Source organism: Solanum verrucosum, unplaced genomic scaffold (assembly GCF_900185275.1).
Source record: "Solanum verrucosum unplaced genomic scaffold, falcon-dt-bn FXZP01000108.1, whole genome shotgun sequence".
NCBI classification, from domain to species: Eukaryota; Viridiplantae; Streptophyta; class Magnoliopsida; order Solanales; family Solanaceae; genus Solanum; species Solanum verrucosum.
Window position 1 is genome coordinate 3,206,549 of NW_026020274.1, and position 23,914 is coordinate 3,230,462.

Consider the following 23,914-nt stretch of genomic DNA (forward strand, 5'->3'; position numbering starts at 1 on the left):
AACTTTTTCATTTCGATTTGTAGATCTCAAGATCCTTCTGTAACGAATGAGTTTACAAAACACTGTCCAACCTACCATTACACTTAAAGTTGGATTGGACTAGCATTTTGGAGACTCTTTAAAAAGATGAGTTGGGCTGGATTGAGTTTTGCTGGGATTGAACTCAAATGGATTGGACCAGTGTTTTAAAAAACTCTGTTGGGACTCGCTCTGGGGCGGGGCTCTAGCAAAACTCTCGAGATTCAAGTGTGGGGCTTAGTTCCGTAAGACTTATGCTCTGAGTGTCCGACTGTACACCCTAAAAACGCCCAATGCCTAACCCTCGGGGCTCGTCTAATAGATCTTACACAAATAATGTGTTAAAATCTTTTTTTAACATTGTTGACCCATATAATTCTTGAATAAGTGAATGATACTTAATAATTTTTTAATCTATAGAGATACGAAGATTGAGAGTAACTCAAATAACAACTTGTAGTATCGAATCTTTACTATTTGGTAACACTATGAATGTGATTATATATTACGTAACATTTCTTTTAAAAATACATAGCGAAATCATACTTTTCACTAATCATTGGTTTTCATGATTTTGTCATATGTCTCAAAATTATCATATTTTATTTAGCTATTTGAAAGTAATTTTATTTTTATTCATAATGGAGTGATATTTTTATTATAATACTAGTAAGTTTTATTTTTAAAAAAATTCAGGGGGGTAAAGTGTATAGTATGATAAAAAAAAAAAAATTTAGAAATAATGATAATGATTCTTTTAATAATAGAAATTTAAGATATTAGATTATTTATATTTGTATAATCATATTAGAAGTTTTATTTTCTATGAGTTTCCTTAATCATGTTTGTAATTATTTCAAAGTATTAATATATATTTTTTTTATATAATTTTGTGTTATTATATTATTATACTATATTGTAAATTAAAAATTTAAAGATCCATAGGGCTTACGCCCCACGTCTCGAGGCTTACGTTTCACCCTATACTAAGTAAAATGACCCGTCTCATGCCCCCGCCTTTTAAAACATTGAATTGGACCATATTGTTTTAGTAGCTCTACCTAATTGTTAGTCTCAAGGCATAAGCATTTTTTTAAGGAAACAACACAAATCACATCAGTTTAGGTTGTAATTACATCCGGACACACTAGTTTAACAAATTATCTTTTGTACCAGTGTTTGTTCGCCAGATACATATATCTAATGGGTTCAGGTATATGTATCTTGTATACATGCGGGTCAAATTAGGTATAATTCGTTTCCGATATATAGTATTCAAATTTGATTCGCATGTATCTGGGATACACCCGCATCTTTCCCTAAGTATCTTTATTTCAGAATGTATCTTAGTTTCACAAATTTCGTGTATATGTGTATCCAAAATCAATAACATCTAGTGTATCCTATATCAATTTTATTAGTGTATCCGATATCAAATATTTAGTGTATTTGTGCACAAAAATATGTATCGATACCAACATACATACATGTATCTAGTATTCAAAGATGCATTTATACGTTCATCAGTCTATCCGTGCAGAAAGAAGGGGTAGTGAGTTGAAAGAGAGTGAGAGAGAGCGAGGGTTAGAGAAAAGAAAGAGGTGATTGTGTAATTAGTTTAGAGTATGTGTAATTATTTAAAAGTATCAAAAGATCAAACATGTATGTTTATCTAACTAGATAATTTTCTCTTCTTTTAAAGGTTATGTTATGTATTTAGTCAATCGGTTAAATTTAAGGTAATTTATATAAATCTCATAGTATTAAGATCTAATTATATTATTTCCCTACTATTTTTCAAACTACAAGAATCCCTTAAAATTTATGGATTCCGGATACATCACTAGACTTTCGTATACAACACTGGACTTTCGAATACATCAGCAGACATCTAGATACATAAGGGAGGGATGTATCATAGAGGGGATAGGACATCCGGATACATAGGGGTGAAATGTATAATAGAGGGGAGGATTGTATCTGAGAAGGACGGGATGTATCAGAGAGGAGATGGATGTATTCGAGAGGGAGATAGAGATGTATCCGAATAAAAACAAAAAAAACATAATCCGAGCCCAACACCATTCAATTTTGAAGCACAATTTATTTAGAGTTACATATACATCAAACATATGATGTTAAACACACCAAGAATAGAGATTTGAAATAGTACATATATTTTTTAATACTCAAGATACAAGGAATAAATCCAAGCATCTATATTTATTTAGGTATAGGGTGTATCAAACACAAATTCCCATCCATAAAGTTACGGGAATACATTGATCGCCACAGCCATCGCCACATTTCCCAGCAAACGGCCCACAAGCACATACTCCATTCACCTTCCTTCCTAATATTGCCAATTCTTTCAAATCCTGCTCTTCCCCACTTGAACATGCAATCACTATAACAATAAAAATTCACATTTTTTTCGTTATTATGTTTAAATATAATTGTCTTTTTTAAGATAAGTGTTAAATTTGTATACTTATATTTTGTAATTGATAGCTAAAGGAGCACCCACAATCTTAAAATCCTAGATTCACCACTGGTTTAATACAAGGTTACTGCATTTATAATTAGTCCATGAAAATATGACTCATCCAATCCACTTAAACTTGGGTGGGCCATGACCGTTCCGTTATTAATTAATCGCTTTCATTTATTAACTTAGTCCATTTTAATCAATACAATTCAGATCATCTAAAAATTAGATTGATTTAGGTTCAATAATATATTGAACCATGAGAAAATCTTGTCAAAATATTTTTAAAATTATTGTTAAATATAACCATAATAAAATAAAATAAAGTTTATTTGGTAATTAAATAAATTATAAGGAAAATATAGTGAAATTTAAACTTGGTAAGAGTCCAACTTAGCTCAAAAACCTTTTAACCTGACCATTTTACACCCTTACACCCAAATACAAGTACTTGGGTAATATGCCTCTACAAATTAACTAGACCATACTTGCAAATCTCGTAAATTTTGTTTGTTTAGCCTATCTTGACTCAAATCATTTCAAATCAAGTAATTTTTTAACAGATTAATAATTTACCAATTTATAAAGTCGATCATTTTAGCTCGCCCAAATTTAGTCCAAACTCACTTATTTGACACACCTATATGGTAAATTTATTTGCTTTATATGTTATTTATGCATATATAATAGGGGTGTGCACTATTCGAATTAAACCAAATAACCAAACCAAATCAAACCGGATTTTTATTTGGATTGGTTTTTTGGTTTTTCGGATTGGTTTTGAATTAATAAAATACTTTGTTTGGTTTTTTGGTTTGGTTTCGGATTTTAAAAAATAAAAATCGAAAACCGAATTAAATTGGAGTTAACCACTTTTGTCCCTTTTTAGTTATTGCCTTTCATGATGATTACGTTTATATTTTATGTTTGAATTACATTTATAATAGGTATACTTATAAGTATTGTGTTTTAAGTTTTACTTATGATTTATATTAGAAAGTATATTTAAGAGATTAAATATTATTACTTTGGTTAAGTTATTAATTATTGACATAACCGAATAACCAAATCGAAAAAAGCCGAACCGAATAGAGGAAAATCAAACCAAACCAAATTTATTTTGAATCGGATTGGGTTACACTTTTACAAAACCAAAAACCGAAAAATCCAAACTAAATAGTGCAAAACCAAACCAAAAAACCGAATACACACCCCTAAATTATATAATATAATAAAGAAAAGAAAGTTAAGAACTTACAAGATGTAGCAAGAAAAAGAAAAAGCAGGAAAGCCAACTTAGCACTTGAACCTCTCTCCATTATTTATTTATTTTTACTTTTCTTACCTTCAGCTTGTTTGGTGATATCTAACTAGAAATATATTCCTATGAATTTATAGAGGTGAGTTATGGTTTTCTTTTCTTTTATTCCGATTAGTTAATTCTTTTTTGTTTTATTGTAATTGAAAATAGGCCTTGAGCTTTCAAAAAAAGTCATCTCCAATAATGCACATAGTTTTTCCTTCCAAATATTAAAATCAATTAAGAGTGATCCTATTTTAGATGTTATGATGAATATTAGAATCTATGCATACATATGTTTAAAACGTTGGACAAATTTAAAATATGCAGGGACTTCATAAACAAATAGATTGACAGTACCTGCATTTATTCTTGCTTAAAACATGGGCTAAGACTTTGTGTAGAGACAAGGCTAATTAAGCCTTTATCTTATCGATAATCCCTTAAATTTGTCTACAATTTTTTTACTTAGATATCAAATGTGTGTCTAATTAACACCTCAATGCACATGTGGTAATAGAATTACTACTATTACCATTTGAAATAATATATATATATAAATTAAATAGCATATTTCAACTTAAATATATAAGTATAAGTTCAAACATTGTTAAAAGTTATGTATTATCCTTGTATATGAATAACACTTTGTTAAACCTAGTTTTTTTTTTTTTTTTTTGGAATCCTCATAGCAATCCACAATCTATGTCACAATGTCTCTAAACACTTTGTGTTAACCTGCTAAGTGCTCAGTATGCGATAGCTCGCAAATCATATAAAAAATGTAAGTCCCAATAGGCAAGTCTCATATAACGAGTTCATAGCTAAATAGTAGATGGAGGCTGAATTCTATAAACCATTGTTTGAAATATGAGATCCTCATGATGTGGTTAAGGAAAATTCATAGAATACTCCTATTAATTGAATGCTACACAAAAACTTGTATGTGAACCAAATTGGATATAATTTATTCAAATTTCAGAAGCGGTAAAACGTAAAATAACACTAAAGGAGATTCAAATTCGATATAATTTTTGTTTGTGAATTTTTTATTTTTAAATAATTCTCAGACTTGATATTCTACGATGATTATATTTATTACATATCAAAAGTGTGTCTAATATAATGCACATGTGGTAAGAAAAAAAATCCTAGGCGTATATTTTATTTTATTTTTATTTTCCTATTAGAGATTCTAGTTTTCGATTAGTACCCAAAATTATAGGAAAGTTCCTCCCAATAACTCTTTTTCTTTCCTATTTAGGAAAAACAATTCCTTATTATTACTCCTACAGTAATAGTTTCCAAATTTGTAACCCAATTCCTTCCTAAAACTACAATTTAAAACGAGTAAATAAAATATTCTCCGATTGATTCTCTATAAAATAAAATCTTCGATTTACACGTTATTATTATTTACCCGTTATATACTCTCTATAAATTATAAAATATAAAATCCCCAATTTTGCCAAGCCATAATAATTAACCTTTTTATTTTTCTCCCACCATGAATATTAATAATAATAATAACAACGCCGCCGTCGCCGTTAAGAAAACTCAAGGGCGGAGGAAAATTGCAATTAAACCAATAACAAATCAAAACAGTAGGCACGTTACCTTTAGCAAACGGCGTTTAGGTCTCTTCAAAAAAGCTAGTGAACTTTGCATCTTAACCGGTGCTGAAATCGCTGTCATGGTTCAGTCGCTAAAACGACAGCGTTTATTCACTTTTGGTCATCCCAGCGCCGACGCCGTCATTGACTGGTACCTCACCGGAAAATCAGAAGAAGAAGGAGTGAAATCCGCCGGCGATGATCAATTGAACTATGTGCAACAGAGCAATGAATATTATTCTCAGATCTGTAGAGAATTGGAAGCGGAGAAGAAGGTAAAGGAGGAGATTGTTATTGATGAATCGAAGATGGTGAATGGTGGTAGTAATAATGGAGGAGGAGGATTTTGGTGGAATGAATCGACTGATGATATGGGAATTGAAGAACTTGAGAAATTTATGTGTGCATTGGAGGAATTGAAGAAGAAAGTAAATATGAGATGTGATGAATTGAGTATGATAAATGGTTCTTCTTCAATGGCGGCGGCGGCGTCTACTTCAAGTATGAATCAAGCTATTGATTATTGTGCTTCTATTGTTCCTTTTGATTTCAATTACCCAGCAGGAAATGCCCAATTCTGAAGCATTTATTGGACTACTTAGGTTTAAACTACTGATTAGTTATTAATTAATCAAACAATTAACATGTCGTCTTCTTTCTTTATTGTTGCAAATTGTAATAAAATTGAGTAGTATGGATTTTTGCATTAACATCTCTATATTTGAGGAACAAGTAATTTCTTTGAGTTGTATCAACCAAAAAAAGAATAATTTTTTTTGTTAAAAGTATAAAAAATTAAATATATTTTTTCTACGAGTGCCTCACATTTTGTCTAACGTGGTTCCCCTCAAGAGAGGGTGAAGGGTGATAGAAATCTCTCCCCTTTAACCAAGTTTGCATGGAATTAATGTGCATTATTTGAAATTGAACATGATTGCGGTAAATGTTCATTTCTAAATTTCATAAATCATAAATATGGTAATACGAAAATATGTGGAGAACTTATTTAAGATACTTTTTTTTTTTGGTATCATCTTGAATAAGAATTTGAATAAAAAATTTATTTTGGTTGTTGGATTTATCCAAACCGAACCATAGTGGCTGAAAGCGTCAAATTGAATGGAACTTAATAATTTTGTGATTAAATCAATACATATTTTTAAGTATTGTGTTTAAGATCTATGTATATATATTACATGCATGTGACTTTAGTCAATATAATTGAATTGCATGGGACTATAGAGTGTTTGTCACAGTGGCGTGGTACATAAGTTTGAATTTTTTATATTCACAAGATTGCTAGATGAAATTTTTATCATTATATATATGTTGGTGAAAGTGGAGAAATAATCATGTCTCACCTGATTTTTCGTATATGATCGATAAATGAATCAAAAACATTAAATAATACCTATAAATGTTTTCAAAAGTCATGTAAGCTTATTTTGTACTATGTTTTTATAGAAGATTATAAGTGTTTGGTTTCACTCCCTAAGATGGAGATTCTTTTTTCCTAATTCGGATATAATTATTTGATTATATAAAATCCATAATTTCTTTTACGATATAATAAAAAAATTTATTTTACATTCGTGTATAAATTGCCGATCAAACAGACCTCTTCCTTTACTATATTTCTTAGATGACTTTATATTTTGGTTAAGCTTAAGTCATATGTGGCTCTTAAATTGAAAATAATACATATTGAACATTTTCCTAACCATCATTAATCAAAAGGGAGAATGTGTATAATATACATGAAACATGAATAAGATGTGGCCAAATAACAAACCAAATGAAGACATGTAACATTTTAATTTAAAATAATTAGAAAAATGAATTTTGAATATAAACAAGTTAAAATTTAGGGAAAAGGGTCTGAAAAATATTCCAAGTTTGGCCGAAATTGTTGTTACGATACCAAACTTTGGAAAGGACCTTTTACCCCATGTACTATTTAATAGTGTATTTTAAAGGTATATATGTGTCTACGTGGATATCATAAATATTGCATCATTTTAAATAGTAATGTGTCCACGTGGGCACATATATACCTTTAAAATACACTATTAAATAGTGCAGGGGTAAAAGTTCCTCCATAAAGTTTGATACGTAACAACAATTTTGACCAAAGTTAAAGTATTTTTCAAACCCTTTTCCCTAAAATTTAAAAAGAAAAGACTTTCAACTAAAAATTATACGACACTCACTCCATCACCACCGAAGCCCACCCCAAACCTCTCCCTTTCTTCTCTTTCCCTAGCACTCACCCTTGTTCATCATTTTTATTTTTCTTTATGCCTTCTTTCTTATTCCCATTTTAATTGATAGTGATTTTTTAAAAGTTTTGTTCTTCCTTTGTTTATTTTGATTTCAAATTTGCTTTTTTTTTCTTTCTATTTCCGCTTCAATTTATGGGGAAGAAGGATGTGGGGAGGTGAATAGGGAGAGAGAAAATATTTGAATAATGATCTCTATTTTTTCCTACAAGGTATGCGTGAATGATGATCTGCATTTTTTCCGACAAAAGAAGAAAACTTACTTAGCCACAGTTCTTTTGTGGCTGATTAAAAATTACAAATATAATCTATTTTTCTAGCAATCACATTACTATATTTTATCCACTGTAACAACTATATGTTTGCATGGAACTAATAACCATCAAAATATGCTTGTGGAATAAGTATATACATTGTATGATAATGTGGCAGAATATATGCTTTTTTTTTTAGTAAAACGAGCAACCAAGAATCCAATTTAACGCAATCCCTAATCATACTTGGATATGAAAACCTAATTATGTGGTTCAAATGCGCCAAAAAAGGGATAATGCCAAATGGCGCTTATGTGGTTCAAATGATGATGGTTTGTTTTCTTTCTCTTTTTTTATTATATAGTTTTTTCCATTAATATAATAATTTTTTTTTCTTTTTTCTTTTTACTTTCCGTTTTAATCAATTAGGACATTTCTCTTTTTCCCTTTGACCAGGTGTAAATCAGAAATTGATTTGTTGTAAAAAAACAAGTGTTAATTTTTATTTTGAAAATATATTGTTTTGATTTTAAGTAAATCAAAAAAAAATTATGTCACATAAAAAGTTAATATCTCGTGTAATGCTCCCTCAAATATAATGTTATTAATATGATATACATGACATAGTATTTTTTATTGAATCATATATATTTACCCATTATCATTTAATTTCATTATCAATAAGATATCTGGTATATAACAATTCTTTAATTATTTACAGTAAATAATTTTTATTAAGTTTCTTTAAATGGCTAAATTCTGGACAATGAATAAGATTTTCCTTTAAAATACTGCATATATAGTTCATTTTTTTGAAGAGTGTCCTTCATCTGATTTTTATTTGTCCACTTTAAATTTTATTTGTTTCATAGAAAGCAATAATTGATAAAAGTATTTTATTACAATACCCAAATTAAATTAGTATTTAAATGGAACATACAATATGAATTCATAATTTTAAATAACCTTTTAAACATGCAATTTGAGATCATTATTTAAAATTTCAAATAATAAAATAAAAAAAAAATTGAAGCATCAGAACTAATTTATATTTGGTAAAAAAAAGTATTTATCCTTTTGAATTATGCATCTAAAAAAAGGTACGCATACTCATCTTACAAAAATTATTACTTATCTGTCATTCTTGTTTGTGTAACTAAAAACTAGAATTTTAATAATTATAAATTTAAATATATACTTATTTTACTCAATTATTTCAAAAAAGAATATCATTACCTCAAATGTTCTACATGTAATTCCCTTACTTTGCAAATCTCAAAAACTTAATTATTTTTTATATAGATATATAGCATGAATATATAAAAATATATATATATATATACATATACAAATTTCAATTGATATATGAGAACACCTATTAATTACGTACAAACACAAATTTTAAATTCAAAAAGAAAAGTACTATAGGCTATAATAGTCATAGATAAACAGCAAAATAAATTGACTAATAAAATACAAATTTGAATTGATATATGAAAAAGAGTAGCTATTATCAGAATACAAACACAAATTCTGAAGTCAAAAATATTGTACTATGTTAGATTAAGGTTATTATAATATGTAAACAACAAAATAAATTTACTTGATTTTTTTGGTCTGAAAATACTATCAAATACAGTTTGGTTTTATTGTAGTGTAAAGGGCTCATATCAAGTGTATTTTATAGAAGGTTCATTGTGAAGAAAACTCATGTTCAAAAGAATAGAACAATGCACAATAGAGTTAATAATAAAGCCACCAACATCTAGGGCAACTATATCAGAAACCCTTTGTTATGCAAATCTATCTACCAAATCTCATTCAAAAATGAGATATTCATCACTCTATCCTCTCTCTTTAAAATCATAGCCCAAAAAACAGCATTTTAGCTCAATGTAATATGAGTATGCACTTGAGCCGATGAAACAACTTCACTAAGGTCAGCATACAATCCATCATCAAACTCCACTTGTGCAATTTCACCGGGTATGTTATGTAATTTTAGAGTACGAAATGTTGTGAAGACTGAAAAAGGCAATAGCTGCAATATAACAAATTGGGTGGGGGGTGAAAGCAACATACTGAAAGGCAAGCCTCAGACATCCAAGGAAGGATAAAAGCAGCATAAACTCTCAAGGCGAAGGCGAAAGCTCTTAAAGCAAATGTTTTGAGAAACAAGCCTTGGGATCTATCCTCATAGGACAATGCAAAAGCTTCTATAAACACTAGTATTAGGAGTTGCACATATATGTGTGCAATACTATTGGTCTCTATATCTTTGTGAAACAATAACACAGTCATAGATGTGCTAATACCATATACAAAACAATAAAATGCACAAAAAGGACAATAAATTGATCAGGACAGCTCAAACTTGATAGAGAAACACCATTGCTAAAACCATGTGAGGAACCTGAGTAGGGAAGAGTAGATGGGATGTATAGGAAGCTCAAACTTTACTAGGAACACAAATCAAATATTCATAAAAGCTTAATTCCAACCATCTATGACAATGATATAGTATAAGGTTAACATCAAAGCCAATCAAAGAAAATAAAATTGAGTGGAACTAATTAAAAGGCAACACCAAGTGACAAGTACAATTACTAGTGTGGTAACATAAAAGACAGTATCTAACACCTACTTTAAATAGGATACAATTTGAATTCAAAGATATATGAACAATCAAAAAAAGAAGCAAAGGGGAAATACTACACTATACTAGCAAAAAAGGCCTCAGACATCCAAGGAAGGATAAAAGCAGCATATACTCTCAAGCCTGGCGAAGGCGAAAGCACTTAGTCGGCCACTGCGAATGCTTTGAGAAACAAGCCTTAGGATCTATCATCATAGGCAAAAGACAAGAAGTTCATGAAGGATAGAAAAGCAATTGAACACTAGTTCTAAGACGATTACACAGATATACATCATCAAACAAGAACCAAATCTAACATAGCTTAAACTTAAACTTAGTTAAAAAGACTCAGACATCCAAGGAATGATAGAAGCAGCATATACTCTCAAGCCTGGCGAAGGCGAAAGCACTTAGGCGGCCACTGCGAATGTTTTGAGAAACAAGCCTTAGGATCTATCATCATTGACATAACAAAACAGTTGAGTAAAACACAGCAACTTCTTAAAACAATTCAAAATTGTACCATCCGATAATGATCAGCAAAACATAAACATTGTGATGCTGACAAAGTGATGAATGGGTTCATTTATCAGGGACTTGTTCATCCCTAAAACAACTCTTTCATTGCTAGAGAGGCAGACTTAACAGTCCAAGATCCACTAATTTCATAAGCTAATGGATTATTTTCATAAAAGCTATGATCTTTAGCAATAAAAATCTGAATTTGCTAACATAAATGATAGCTCAAAATCAAAAAAACAAACCACAACATAGCAAAATTACATGCTAAACCCAAAATGGAGAAAAACCCCAGATAGATTCATCAGCAAAATAGCAAAACATGATAATGGTGTCTCAGACATCCAAGGAAGGATAAAAGCAGCATTAACTCTCAAGCCTGGCGAAGGCGAAAGCTCTTAGTCGGCCACTGCGAATGTTTGAGAAACAAGCCTTAACAATTATCATCATAGACACCATGTAATTTAAGATTCAAATCAATCAATTAACCAAAAATTATCACAATTCCAAACTGATACAAACATAAAACACAAATTAAAGAACAAAAAATCCAAGGAAGGATAAAAGCAGCATTATCTCTCAAGCCCTTAGACGGCAACTGCGAATGTTTTGAGAAACAAGCCTTAAAATTCTCAGATCAACCCAAAATACAACAACGAAATACGGCAATGAAAACTAGTAAATTAGCAATTATAACAAATAATTATGGGTATGAGAAATTTCACATCACTAATATCAGAGTGGTGCATGACTTTCTCTAGATATCATCACTGCTCAAATTAAAGATGAATAAATATGTGTTGTGTGTGAAAAAAAGTGAGAAAGTAGTAGTTGTTGAGTAGCTGAGATGTGTTTGATAATGGTGGATATGGGGAATATATAAAGTTAAGTAGACGGCGAAACCCTAATAAGATGAATATGGGCTTTTTACTCATGGGCCTAACAAATTGAGAGAACAATTGGGATAGGATTCTAGGTCTATTTATTCTTTATTCTCAATTTAATATTAATCATATTTTTCACCACATTAATTTCTCTTTACATTTTTTGAGCAAGGACAAAATGGAAACTAATACTCTAGTTAATTATATCTTATTTTTTCTAATAAGACAATTATTTTGAATAATTTATTTTTAATAAGAACGACAAATGAAGTGGACCGGATGGAGTATATGAATAATATTAGGTTTGTTCATGGTTATGGTTAAAAAACAAAATCGAACCGCAATTCTAATCAAATCGATATTTGGTTTGGTTTGGTTTGGTTTATAATTTTGAAAACTGATACTGTTTGGTTTGATTTTGGTTTTACTAAAATAACAACCACAAAAATAACCAAACCGATAAATTAGATATATAAATTTTATAATTATTTATGTATTATTCATAAATAAAATATAAATATTTTGTTAAATTTTAATTAACTTAAGAGCCTGTTTGGATGGGCTTTTAAGCTGGTCAAACTGGCTTAAAAGCCAGTTTTTGACTTATTAGAGTGTTTGGCAATTATCAAAGTGACTTATTTTAAATAAAAAATGACTTATTTTAAGCCAAAAGCTAAAAGCTAGGGGAGGGGAGCTTCTTCTTTTTTTAGCTTAAAAGCCCTTTTATGTTGACCAAGTATATTACCTTTTTGCCCTTAATTATTTTATACAATTTCCAAATTGCTCATATTGAATTATTATTATTATTATTATATTATTATTATTACTATTATATTATTATTATTATTATTATTATTATTATTATTATTATTATTATTATTATTATTATATTATTATTATTATTATTATTATTATTATTATTATTATTATTATTATTATTATTATTATATTATTATTATTATTACTATTACTATTATTATTATTATTATATTATATTTTTATTATTATTATTATTAAATTATTATTATTATTATGTTTATTATTATTCTAATAATTATTATTATAATTATTATTATTATTATTATATTATTATTATTATGTGTATTATTAATATAATAATTATTATTACTATTACTATTATTATTATTATTATTATTATTACTATTACTATTATTATTATTATTATAATAATAATAATTATTATTATTATTATTATTATTACTATTACTATTATTATTATTACTATTTTATTATTATTATTATAATAATTATAATTATAATAATTATTATTACTATAATTATAAATATTATTATTATATTATTATTATTATTGTTATTATTACTATTACTATTACGATTACTATTATTATTTTATTATTTTATTATTTTATTATTATTATTATTATTTTATTTTATTATTATTACTATTACTATTATTATTATTTTATTATTATTACTATTACTATTATTATTATTTTTATTATTATTATTATTATTATTTCTGAAATATGAATTTATATTCCTCTTATAAGGTGGTAAAGAAATATGTGAATGATAGAAAAATATTATTACTTATGGATGTAAAACATAAATTAATTTTGTTTTAATTTTTTTTTAAGTATAAAAACCTTAAATTAATCAACTTTTTATCATTAACAGCTTAAAGGGTATTTCAGACATTTTGATAAAAAAAAGTGTTTACCAGCACTTATTTGTCAAACACATCAACAACTTTTTTTTCAACTGCAGCACTTTTATCCAAACACATAACTACTTATTTTAAAAATAAGTTCCAGCACTTTAAAAAGTTACTTTTTTTAAGTCAATCCAAACGGGCTCTAAGTCTTTAACTTTTACCATTTTCTCAAGCCCAACTATTACAATCATGAGTTCAAGTCCATCAAAATTCATTACTTTAGTCTTTACGTACCCTATCTCACATAAGATAATCACACATTCTCTTAGTTGAATCACTTTGTTCGTGTAATAATAATTCTAGTATTGCTTAATTGAACCAGCAGTAGCTTTCATGTGGATTATTAATGTACTATGTGTTTGTATCTATCGAGAAACGTATGTCCTCTAAAAAATTATTACTTTTCAAATCGAAAAAGCTAGAAAAATTGAACCAAACCGATAATTATATTTTTCATTTGATTTGGTTTGATTTTAGAAACTAAAAAAATAGACTATATTGATTTTATTTTTATTTTAACCAATAACCGATTCAAACCAAACCACGAACATCCCTAAATAATATGTATGAACTTAATTTAAAAGTTTAATATACAGTCAATTCTTCAACCTGTTAGGGTAGAAAACATTTGATTTAGTTATATTTCAATTGAACTTCTAATTTTCTAATAAAATATTTGAATTAAACACTTTAAATTTTGAAAAAGCTACAGATATTCTCATTTATCTATTAGATAGTTAACACATAAAATATGTCTATTTCCTTAAATTATACACATCAACCTTATAAATTATAAGCATCAAGCTTAACTATGAATAGAGTTTTAAGACTTAATGATGAGAATGCCTCGTAAGACACAAGTTTAGATTTTAGAATATTTCATACACTGAACTTATGCCTAGTTACGTATCTAGCGAATTTTTTCGTCATAAAATTCATACCACTAAACTTATGTCACAAGTAGTTTTAACATGTTTCATCTTAAAAAGTTCCACATTATTCGAATTATGTTCCAAAACACAAATTATGCCTTTCAACCAATAGTTCAGTTTTAAAATGTTATACCTTTGAATTTTTTTTACTACTTACTAAATTTGTGTCTCAAGGCACAAGTTATGCCCATTGTCTCAAGGCACGGGTTTTTAATAGATTTTTCTAGTTATTTACCTTATATCCAATAATAATTGTCTACTATTGACTTGATACATTCTTAAAAAATTATAAATAGAAATATAATTTTATTATATCACCATTTTAATATAATAAATACAAATTTGTATGGTTGAGTTAGTTGAAGCATTTAAAAGGTAGTTATAAGACTGATGAGGTGGCAGTAGTTAGTTACAAAGCTGTATAGATATTTTGTAGTCTTTAGTGATCGACTAGTATAAAAGGGCATACATGTATAGATTCATTGAAGATGGTTCATAATTCAATACAATCTCTTCTTTCTCTTCAAATTGCTCTGTAAGTTGAGCTGAGATTCAACATCCATTCATGGAGTTTTCAAAAATTAAGTAATATTGCTGATTTAAGCATTTTCAATTAGATAACACAATTTTAAATTTAAAAAATTTATATAACAATAATAAGGATAAACGTGCAACACATTTTCCCATAAATAAGTTACTTGTGTATTTGGTGAACCATGAACATTTACATTTGCTTACATACATACATACAGAGAGTTGGTGTAGTCGGAGAAAATGGTTGTGGGAAGTTTACAGTGATCTCACTCTTACAACGATATTATAATTTTGCTTCGGGTCAAAATATGCATTCAAAATGGCTAAGGCATCAAATGAACCAAGAACCAATTCTGTTCAACGACACAATCCGCATGGGAAGGAAGCTGGAGATGCAAGTCTCTGGTTACATTTTACTAATTTGTACAACTTTTCAAGTTATCTTTCAAATTTAGTTGTCTATTTCAACTTACTGTCACATTTTTCTGAGTTGATTAATTTAATTTCGAATAAAAACACAACACTATGGGGGCTCGAAATACCATCCTAAAATCATGTTTGTCTTCCTTGATTCTGAATGAATGCATTCTATCCTATCGAGTTCCTATTCTTGGAACAAGATTGTATTCTATCAAATTATCATGGATTCATATACGAAGCAGAATTGCGCTAACATTGTTGAGGGAATTTTCTGCTTTATATTGAAAGGAAATGAATAACAACTGAAAGTAGAGAAATTTAATCAAGAAGCAACTTAAAGGAAGGGATACATTAAAAAAGATTTATACAATTACTTGTTCAAGAATTCTAATAACACTACATAATGAATCTGTAATGTTTCCTAGACAATCAAAGTCAGGTAAGAAATCAAAATCAATATCTCATGTGAACCAAGCATATAGAAACTTAGGATTTGGAAGGTTGAGAACTCCAGTTTTAACTTTATTTTTCTTTATTATAGAAATACTAATGTTTAAGTATATGGTGTTCCGTGTTTGTGACAAAAAAAAATGAAATATCATTTAGAAAATAAAATATTGAGAATAATTATGTTAGTTAGTTAACAGTTAACTTCACAGAGTTAGTTAATTAACAGTAAAGTTTCACAGAGTTAGTTAGTTAACAGATTTTGTTAGTTAGTTAGATTTCCGTTTATGCTTTGATTAGGAACTTTCTAGATTCCATCAAGTTGTATAAATGTGACACATTGTATGCAGTTTACAGTTGATTTTATCATTCAGAAATGAGAAAAGTCTATCTTCTCAATTGATCCTCTCTAACTGACTGAATACAGTATGTTCTAGAATCCACCATTAATGGTGGATCTTCATGCTCAATATTGAGTTTTATCATGGTATCAGAGCAAGGAATCGATCATCCCTGATTTTCTCATCTCTTTGTTGAAGAATCGCTGCTCCAGTTGTTTCAGGTTCCTCCGATCGCATCAAAATTTTTTTCCTCTCTTGTTGTTGTTCGTCGCCTTCTTCAAAAAAAAATTCTGATCTGCTACAATGGTGGAAGTCACTGATCTAGGGGTTACTAAAACGATTGAAGTAGGTAGTGTTTTGTACCTACATCCATCTGATAGTCCAGGTGCTTCTCTCGTGCCAGTTCCTTTCGATGGGATTGGATATCGATCCTGGAGAAGAGGCATACTTAGATAATTATCTGTAAAAAATAAGCTAGGGTTCATAAATGGCGAAGCTAAGAAACCACCTTCTAATGATCCAGAGTATAGGCAATGGGAACGATGTGATGACATGGTTACGTCTTGGATCCTTAACTCCCTAAGCAGAGATATTGATGATAGTGTCGAATACGTAGGCAATGTTTTGGAACTATGGAATGATTTGGAAGATCGTTATGATCAGACTAATGGTGTCAAGTTATATCAGGTTCAAAAGGAAATCAATGATCTCGTTCAAGGCGTTTTGGATATCACAACTTACTACACTAGGATGAAGAAACTTTGGGAGGAATTGAGCAGTTTATGCATAAAGAGTCACTGCAAATGTGCATGTACTTGTGGAGCAAAGGATCTTATGCACAAAGTCGAACAGGATAAGAGGTTAATTCAATTTCTCTTGGGATTAAACGAAGTTTACACAATAATCAGAGGAAACATATTAATGATGAATCCTCCTCCATCAATGACACAAGTTTTCGCCTTATTGATTAAGGAAGAGAAAGAACGAGAGTTTATGCCAAATAATCAATTGTTTGCTGAATCCAGTTCTCTTCATGCTAGTACTTCAGGAACATCGTCAGGAGGCATTTTTGCTGCTAATACTTCAGACACTTCAAGAAGTAAGGATTTCAAACCCAATTACTCTTCTTCTTCTTCTCACAGAGGCAGACCTTTCTGCGATCACTGTAAGAGACCAGGTCACATCAAAGAAAAATGTTATAAGCTACATGGATACCCACAGAATTCCTACAATGGGAACAATAGATCTCAAAGACCACAGAACTATGGACAACCAGATTACAATCAATCCCACAGGCAACAAAATTATGGGCAAGCAAATAATGGTTACAGGTACAACAACAAAGGTAAAAGTGTGGCAGCTAACTCTGCAGGATTATCTTGTGGTCTCAATATGGAACAGGGGAATGGATCTGAAAATCAAGTCAACAATCAAGACAGCTCAAATATTGGCATCTCTAAGGAACAGTGTGATCAACTTGCCTATCTACTCCATCAGTTTCAAACACTCAATACAACAGAGAACTCTGGCAATATGACTAATTCAGCAATGAACTTTGCAGGTATCACTGCTTGTACCTCTTCTGTAACTTTTGACAAACTCTCATGTGAATGTTATAAAACAAAATCTGATGTGTGGATTATAGATTCAGGGGCATCATACCATATGACCTTTATCAAGCATCACCTCACCAATGTTTTTACACTACCATATCCCTTATTAGTTAGACTACCTAATGGATACAAGGTTAAGGTCACAGAAGTTGGAAATGTGCAACTGACACCACAGATCACACTGTACAATGTTTTGTTCATCCATTCTTTCCAATATAACTTGATTTCAGTCAACTCTCTAACAGTGCACCTCAAGTGTATTGTCTTTTTCACTAACACCTCTTGTCTTCTGCAGGCCCCTTCACTGAAGAGGCCTCTGGAAGTTGGTAAAGTGCATGATGGCTTGTATCTCTTGTGCTCCAACTGTCTCCAAAAGAGCAGTCATCCTACCTCAACAAAGGATCCTGTTTCTTGTTTTTCCCTTCATAGACATGATAAAATGTGTTGCAAATGCAAATGTAATTCCCATTCTTGTTCACTCCATCAAAATGTATTGAACTTCTTATCTAATAATAAGAACAATGTTGTTTCTGCTGATGTGAGTATTGCTTCTAGTTTATTAAAGGCTGACAGTACAGACCTCTTGTGGCATTATAGACTCGGCCATGTTCCTTTTGTAAAAATGAAAGGTATACTATCAATCCCTATGGACTTCTCTCCCAAACAACCTTTCTTTTGCCCCATTTGTCCTATGGCAAGACAAACCAAACTGCTTTTTCTGCCAAGTATTCACAGAAGCTCTACTATATTTGAATTAGTGCATGTTGATTTGTGGGGACTATACCAAATACCCACACTTGATAAATTCAGATTCTTTATTCCCTTTGTAGATGACTACAGTAGGTCAACTTGGACACACCTACTCAGTCACAAAAGCAATGCTCTATATGTTATTAAAGTCTTCACCAATATGGTTGAGAACCAATTCAAAACCGCCATAAAGGTAATCAGATCAGACAATGGTCTTGAGTTCACCAATACTGAGTCCATTCTATTCTTCCAATCCAAAGGCATTCATCACCAAAAATCCTGTCCATACACACATCAACAAAATGGTGTGGTGGAAAGAAAACACAAATACATACTTGAAACTGCCAGGGCACTTCTTTTTCAGTCCAAATTACCAACAAAATATTGGGGTGAGTGTATATTAGCTGCTACATACATCATCAATCGACTGCTTTCAACACCCCTTAAAAATAAATGCCCTTATGAGTTGTTATATAACCAGAAGCCTTTTTACTCACACCTGAGAAGTTTTGGATACCTATGTTACCCAACCATCCCTAAATCACAAAGATCTAAGTTCGACCCTAGGACATCTCCACATGTTTTTGTTGGATACCCCTTTGGCACAAAATGATACAAGGTAATGAGTCTGGCCACTAAGAAGTTGTATGTCTCCAGAGATGTGACCTTTCATGAAACAATTTTCCCTTTTGCTTTATCTGCAGATCTTACTTCTTTTCCTTCTTCTCCTATTCAATCTCCATTCTTTGTTGACCCTGTTTCTTACTCCTTATCCAATTCTCCTGTCCAGTGTGATCAAAGCATGTCATGTAACACAAATCCTCCAATGTCTCCTGAACCTCCATGTTCATCTCCCCATTCTCTCATTGACACTCCCACATCTTCTCAACCTACCACATTTTCACCTCCACAACCAGTCCAACAACACAATATTGAAACCAGAAAATCTAATAGAGCACATAAATTGCCTTCATACCTATCTGATTATGTTTGCACTGCACCTAACACAAAACAATCCACATTAAATCCTTCTTCCCTAACTGCCTGTTTTTCTCTAAATCACCACATATCTCCTGAAGATCTAGATCCTGACAGTCAGGTTTTTGCTTTAAATATCACTAATGATTGTGAGCCATCCAGTTATGAAGAGGCAGCTCTTGATCCTTCTTGGCAAACAGCTATGACCCAAGAGTTTACTGCCCTGCATGATAATAACACTTGGTCTCTCATGCCTCTGCCTATTGGTAAGAAGTCTGTTGGTTGTAGGTGGGTTTATAAAGTTAAGCATAAGGCTGATGGAAGTGTAGAAAGGTATAAGGCAAGGCTAGTGGTAAAAGGGTACATTCAACATCATAGCATTGATTATACAGAAACATTATCTCCAGTTGTTAAGATGACAACTGTACGGGCTTTGATTGCTATTGCTACTAAGAAACAGTAGAGCATATACCAACTTGATGTGAATAATGCTTTTCTCCATGGAGATTTAAATGAGGAAGTCTATATGGATGTACCTCCAGGTCTTGATGTGCCACATATAGGATTGGTTTGCAAGCTCAATAAGTCACTTTATGGATTGAAACAAGCAAGTCGACAATGGTATGAGAAATTGGCTGCAGCTCTCAACTCAAGGGGTTATACTCATTCACTACATGATTACTCTTTACTTTTTAGAAAAAAAGGGCACTCTACTGTTTTTCTGGGGGTCTATGTGGATGACATTCTTATAACAGGAATAGATACTGAGGAAATCACTAGTCTCAAAAGTTTCCTCAATGATCAGTTCAAAATCAAGGCCCTTGGTAAGCTGCACTATTTTCTAGGATTAGAAATTATGTACAAGAATGATGGAATATTCATATCCCAAAGGAAATTTGTTCAGGACCTCCTTAAAGAATTTCATGTTAGTGGTCTCACTCCTGTAACATCTCCCGTGGATCCTACCATTAAACTCGAAGCTCATGAAGGAGAACATTTGCCTGATCCCACTTTGTATAGAAAATTGGTTGGAAAGTTAAATTTTCTTACTCATACTAGACTTGATATCACCTATGGGGTACAACACTTGAGTCAATGCATGCAAGACCCAAGGGAACCTCACCTCAAAGCTGCATTTCATATGTTAAGATATCTTCAGAAAGACCCTACTTTGGGTATTTTTATGCCTGCTTCTCCTGATTTTGGTATACAGGCTTTTTGTGACTCTGATTGAGCTTCTTGCCCTGATTTTAGGAGGTCTGTTAGTGGCTATATTGTTTTGCTGGGCACCAGTCCTATTAGCTGGAAATCCAAGAAACAGGACACTATATCATTGTCATCAGTAGAAGCTGAGTACAGGTCACTAAAAAAAGTGGTTAGCGAACTAGTTTGGCTGCATCGATTGTTTACTGAGTTAACTGTTCCTCCCATTGGTCCTTCCCCTGTGTATTGTGATAGCCAGGTTGCTCTCCATATTGCCAAGAACCCCGTGTTCCACGAGAGGACCAAACACATTGAAGTGGATTGCCATTTTGTCAGATCCAAGCTCCAAGAAGGCTTAATTTCACTTCATCATATCAATACTTATGATCAGTTGGCCGACATTCTCACAAAAGCTTTAACTGGAATCAAACATACTGCTATGCTGAACAAGTTGGCTGTGATTACCTCACTTCCAACTTGAATTATACTTGGAAATATGAGATGAAAGATCTTCTATTTGTCAAGAAGATGCATTTACCGGTGTTTCTTTGACAAATTTTGCTTCTAGTGTTGTTGTAACTCTCTACTATGCAAAGAAAAAGGTCTTGAATGAATATATGAGATGATGATCTAAAGCCTCATCTTCTTCTGTTTCAAACTTAGATGTTTTGGCTACTGAAGACAAGGGGGATAAGAAAGTTCAGATGTCAAAATAATAGAGATAAAAGTAGAGCCAAGTCAAAGTCTAAATACAAGAATGTTACATGTGACTATTGCCACAAGAATGGTCATATCAAGAAATATTTCTACAGGTACAAGAGAGATATGAGACAACAAAAGAAAGATGGCGATAATGAAAATCGTGTTGCTAAGAATGATCTTCTTGTTTCTTGCGGTAAAATTGCCATTAATCTTATTTATGATGAGTCTAGATGGTTTGTGGATTCTGGTGCTACTTATCATTTCATGCCAAAGAAGGAATATTTTCTTCTTATACTCCAGTTAATTTTGAAATGCTGAAAATAAGAAGTAATTATGAGGTTGCAACTATTGGCATTAGGATAGTTTGTTTGCAAAGTAACAATGGTTCCAAAGTAGTTCTCAATAATGTCAGTATCAGAATTCAAGTTTTTAACTCTCTCCTTTTTTAGATTTTCAGCATTCAAAACTCAGTTGTCCGATCACTTTAAATTCATGTTAGGTAGGTCCCCTAAAGGGATTTAAATGGACCCCCAAAAAGTTTTCCATATCTATTACTTGAATTCGAAACCTTTGGTTAATTATGAAAGTGTAACGACTTGTTCCCATTGATGAGTCCTAGATTTGGACTCATTTAGAGCTTTATTTAAAATGATTTGGTGTCCTCAAATGCCTATTTTGTGCCAATAACTGATAAAAACTCTTGATTTCCAGGTATATAGATTGAGAAACAAAGCATGGACACTAATTTGTAAAAAGGAACGAAGCAAGCTGAAAGAAGGAAGAAAAGAGAGTATGGTCATCGCCAAGTCCATTTGGCGAATCGCCGAGTGGCCATTTGACCACCTAAAGTTGCAGTGTGCCAAGCCCTGAAGGAAAAAAATCAAGTTGGCGAGAGAAAGGACCAGTCGGCGGATCGCCGAGTGGTTCTGTGATGCAGAGTTAGATCGCCCAAAGTTACAGACTTGGAGGATGCTGAAGGCCTAGGCAAAAAGGTGATGGAATTGACCAAAGGGCGGATCACCGAGTTGGTTAGCGAGCTCGACTTACTGAGCCGAATAGCCCTTTGCAGCATATTTTTGGCGACTATAAATACATTTTCAAACATTATCTTTTAAGAAGTTTTATTCTAAACAATCTTTAGAATTAATTTTCAGTTTGAACTTTGAGTATTGATACAAGTTTAACTTAGCTTTGAAGAATTGAAGTTTTTCACTTTTGAGAAATTTGAAGTGGTCTTTGGGATTCTTCAATTTGGACATTTGTAAAGACGAAACTAATCTTACCCAATTGATGGAAACACAATTTGGTAACACTTTTTATCATTTTATGATGTCTAGTTAAAACCCCAATTCTTGGGGTGTGATTATGCGATTATGGGCTGATTTAGTTTATGGGTATTGCTAATTGTTCATTTAAATGTTGTTTAGAAGTGATTTCAATCATTAATTGTGGTTTAACTTAAAGAATTGTAGTTGCAAATCCAGTTCTACCTTCGTGTTTTTGGCTTGCTCAAGAGAGAGGTTTTAAAACCAAGATTATTTATTGATGGTCTGTGGGTATTGGGTTGTCATGGGTTCAGCTCGAGAGAGTGAATCCTAAACCCTTTTCCACACATTCAGCTCGAGAGAGTGAATGGACTAAGGTTTAGGTTGTTCTTATTTTGCATGATTGTCAATGTTCGAGAGAAATTGACTTGATTCTGAGTAAATTGTTGGAGAGAAAATTTACTTCCTCTATAGTCTAGCTTATTCACTAATTTACATCAATTTACAAACAATTGCAATTACCCATTTGTCTATATTAGCCTATAATCGAATCACATCCTAAGAACCCGTCTCATTATTGTTATTATTGTGTTATTTGTTGTTGTTGTAGCTTATAATTTCAAATCAAAACCCTCTGTTATTTGACATTTATGTCACCCCCTAATTTGAATTATGTTTTTATTCGTAAATGTCTATTCCTTTGGCTGATTTGAATATATTCATACTTTTCTATTGAATCTTGAACACGTACCACACCATGTGGGATTCGACCACAACGCATTTAGTTGGGTTATATACTGGCTAACGATCGTTGACGCTTAGAATTGGATTAATTGAGTTTGATAGCGTTATTCAATCAAAATAGCATCGCTGCCGGGGAGTGGTGTTGGTTGAGATTCTTTGGTTAAGTTGAATTTTGCTCTTTTATTTATAGTTGAATCTACTTATTTTTAGTTTTGGTTTGTGTATTGCTGTTTTGAATAGAGGAAATGAGTATGAACAGAAGCAATTGTAGCCAAGTGGGCTACCAAGATGACATTGGC

General features: G+C 31.2%; 2 protein-coding genes and 5 non-coding genes across 7 annotated transcripts in view; 1 reads left to right on the forward strand and 6 right to left on the reverse strand.

The window, feature by feature from the left end:
- LOC125834166 (pathogen-related protein-like) overlaps positions 1-23,914 on the reverse strand; it is a 32,575-nt gene that overhangs the window by 7,683 nt on the left and 978 nt on the right. The gene's annotated exons all lie outside the window — the stretch shown is intronic.
- LOC125834164 (agamous-like MADS-box protein AGL62) lies at positions 5,314-6,129 on the forward strand. The gene has a single exon (XM_049513362.1). The coding sequence runs from the start codon at positions 5,314-5,316 to the stop codon at positions 5,998-6,000; it is 687 nt and encodes a 228-aa protein (XP_049369319.1). The 3' UTR covers positions 6,001-6,129.
- LOC125834185 (small nucleolar RNA SNORD14) lies at positions 10,685-10,808 on the reverse strand. Its single transcript, XR_007443341.1, has one exon. It is a non-coding gene; the product is annotated as a small nucleolar RNA SNORD14 (small nucleolar RNA).
- On the reverse strand, positions 10,932-11,055 carry LOC125834171 (small nucleolar RNA SNORD14). The gene has a single exon (XR_007443329.1). It is a non-coding gene; the product is annotated as a small nucleolar RNA SNORD14 (small nucleolar RNA).
- LOC125834180 (small nucleolar RNA snoR99) lies at positions 11,103-11,203 on the reverse strand. The gene has a single exon (XR_007443337.1). It is a non-coding gene; the product is annotated as a small nucleolar RNA snoR99 (small nucleolar RNA).
- On the reverse strand, positions 11,439-11,561 carry LOC125834183 (small nucleolar RNA SNORD14). Its single transcript, XR_007443339.1, has one exon. It is a non-coding gene; the product is annotated as a small nucleolar RNA SNORD14 (small nucleolar RNA).
- On the reverse strand, positions 11,791-11,882 carry LOC125834178 (small nucleolar RNA Z221/R21b). The gene has a single exon (XR_007443336.1). It is a non-coding gene; the product is annotated as a small nucleolar RNA Z221/R21b (small nucleolar RNA).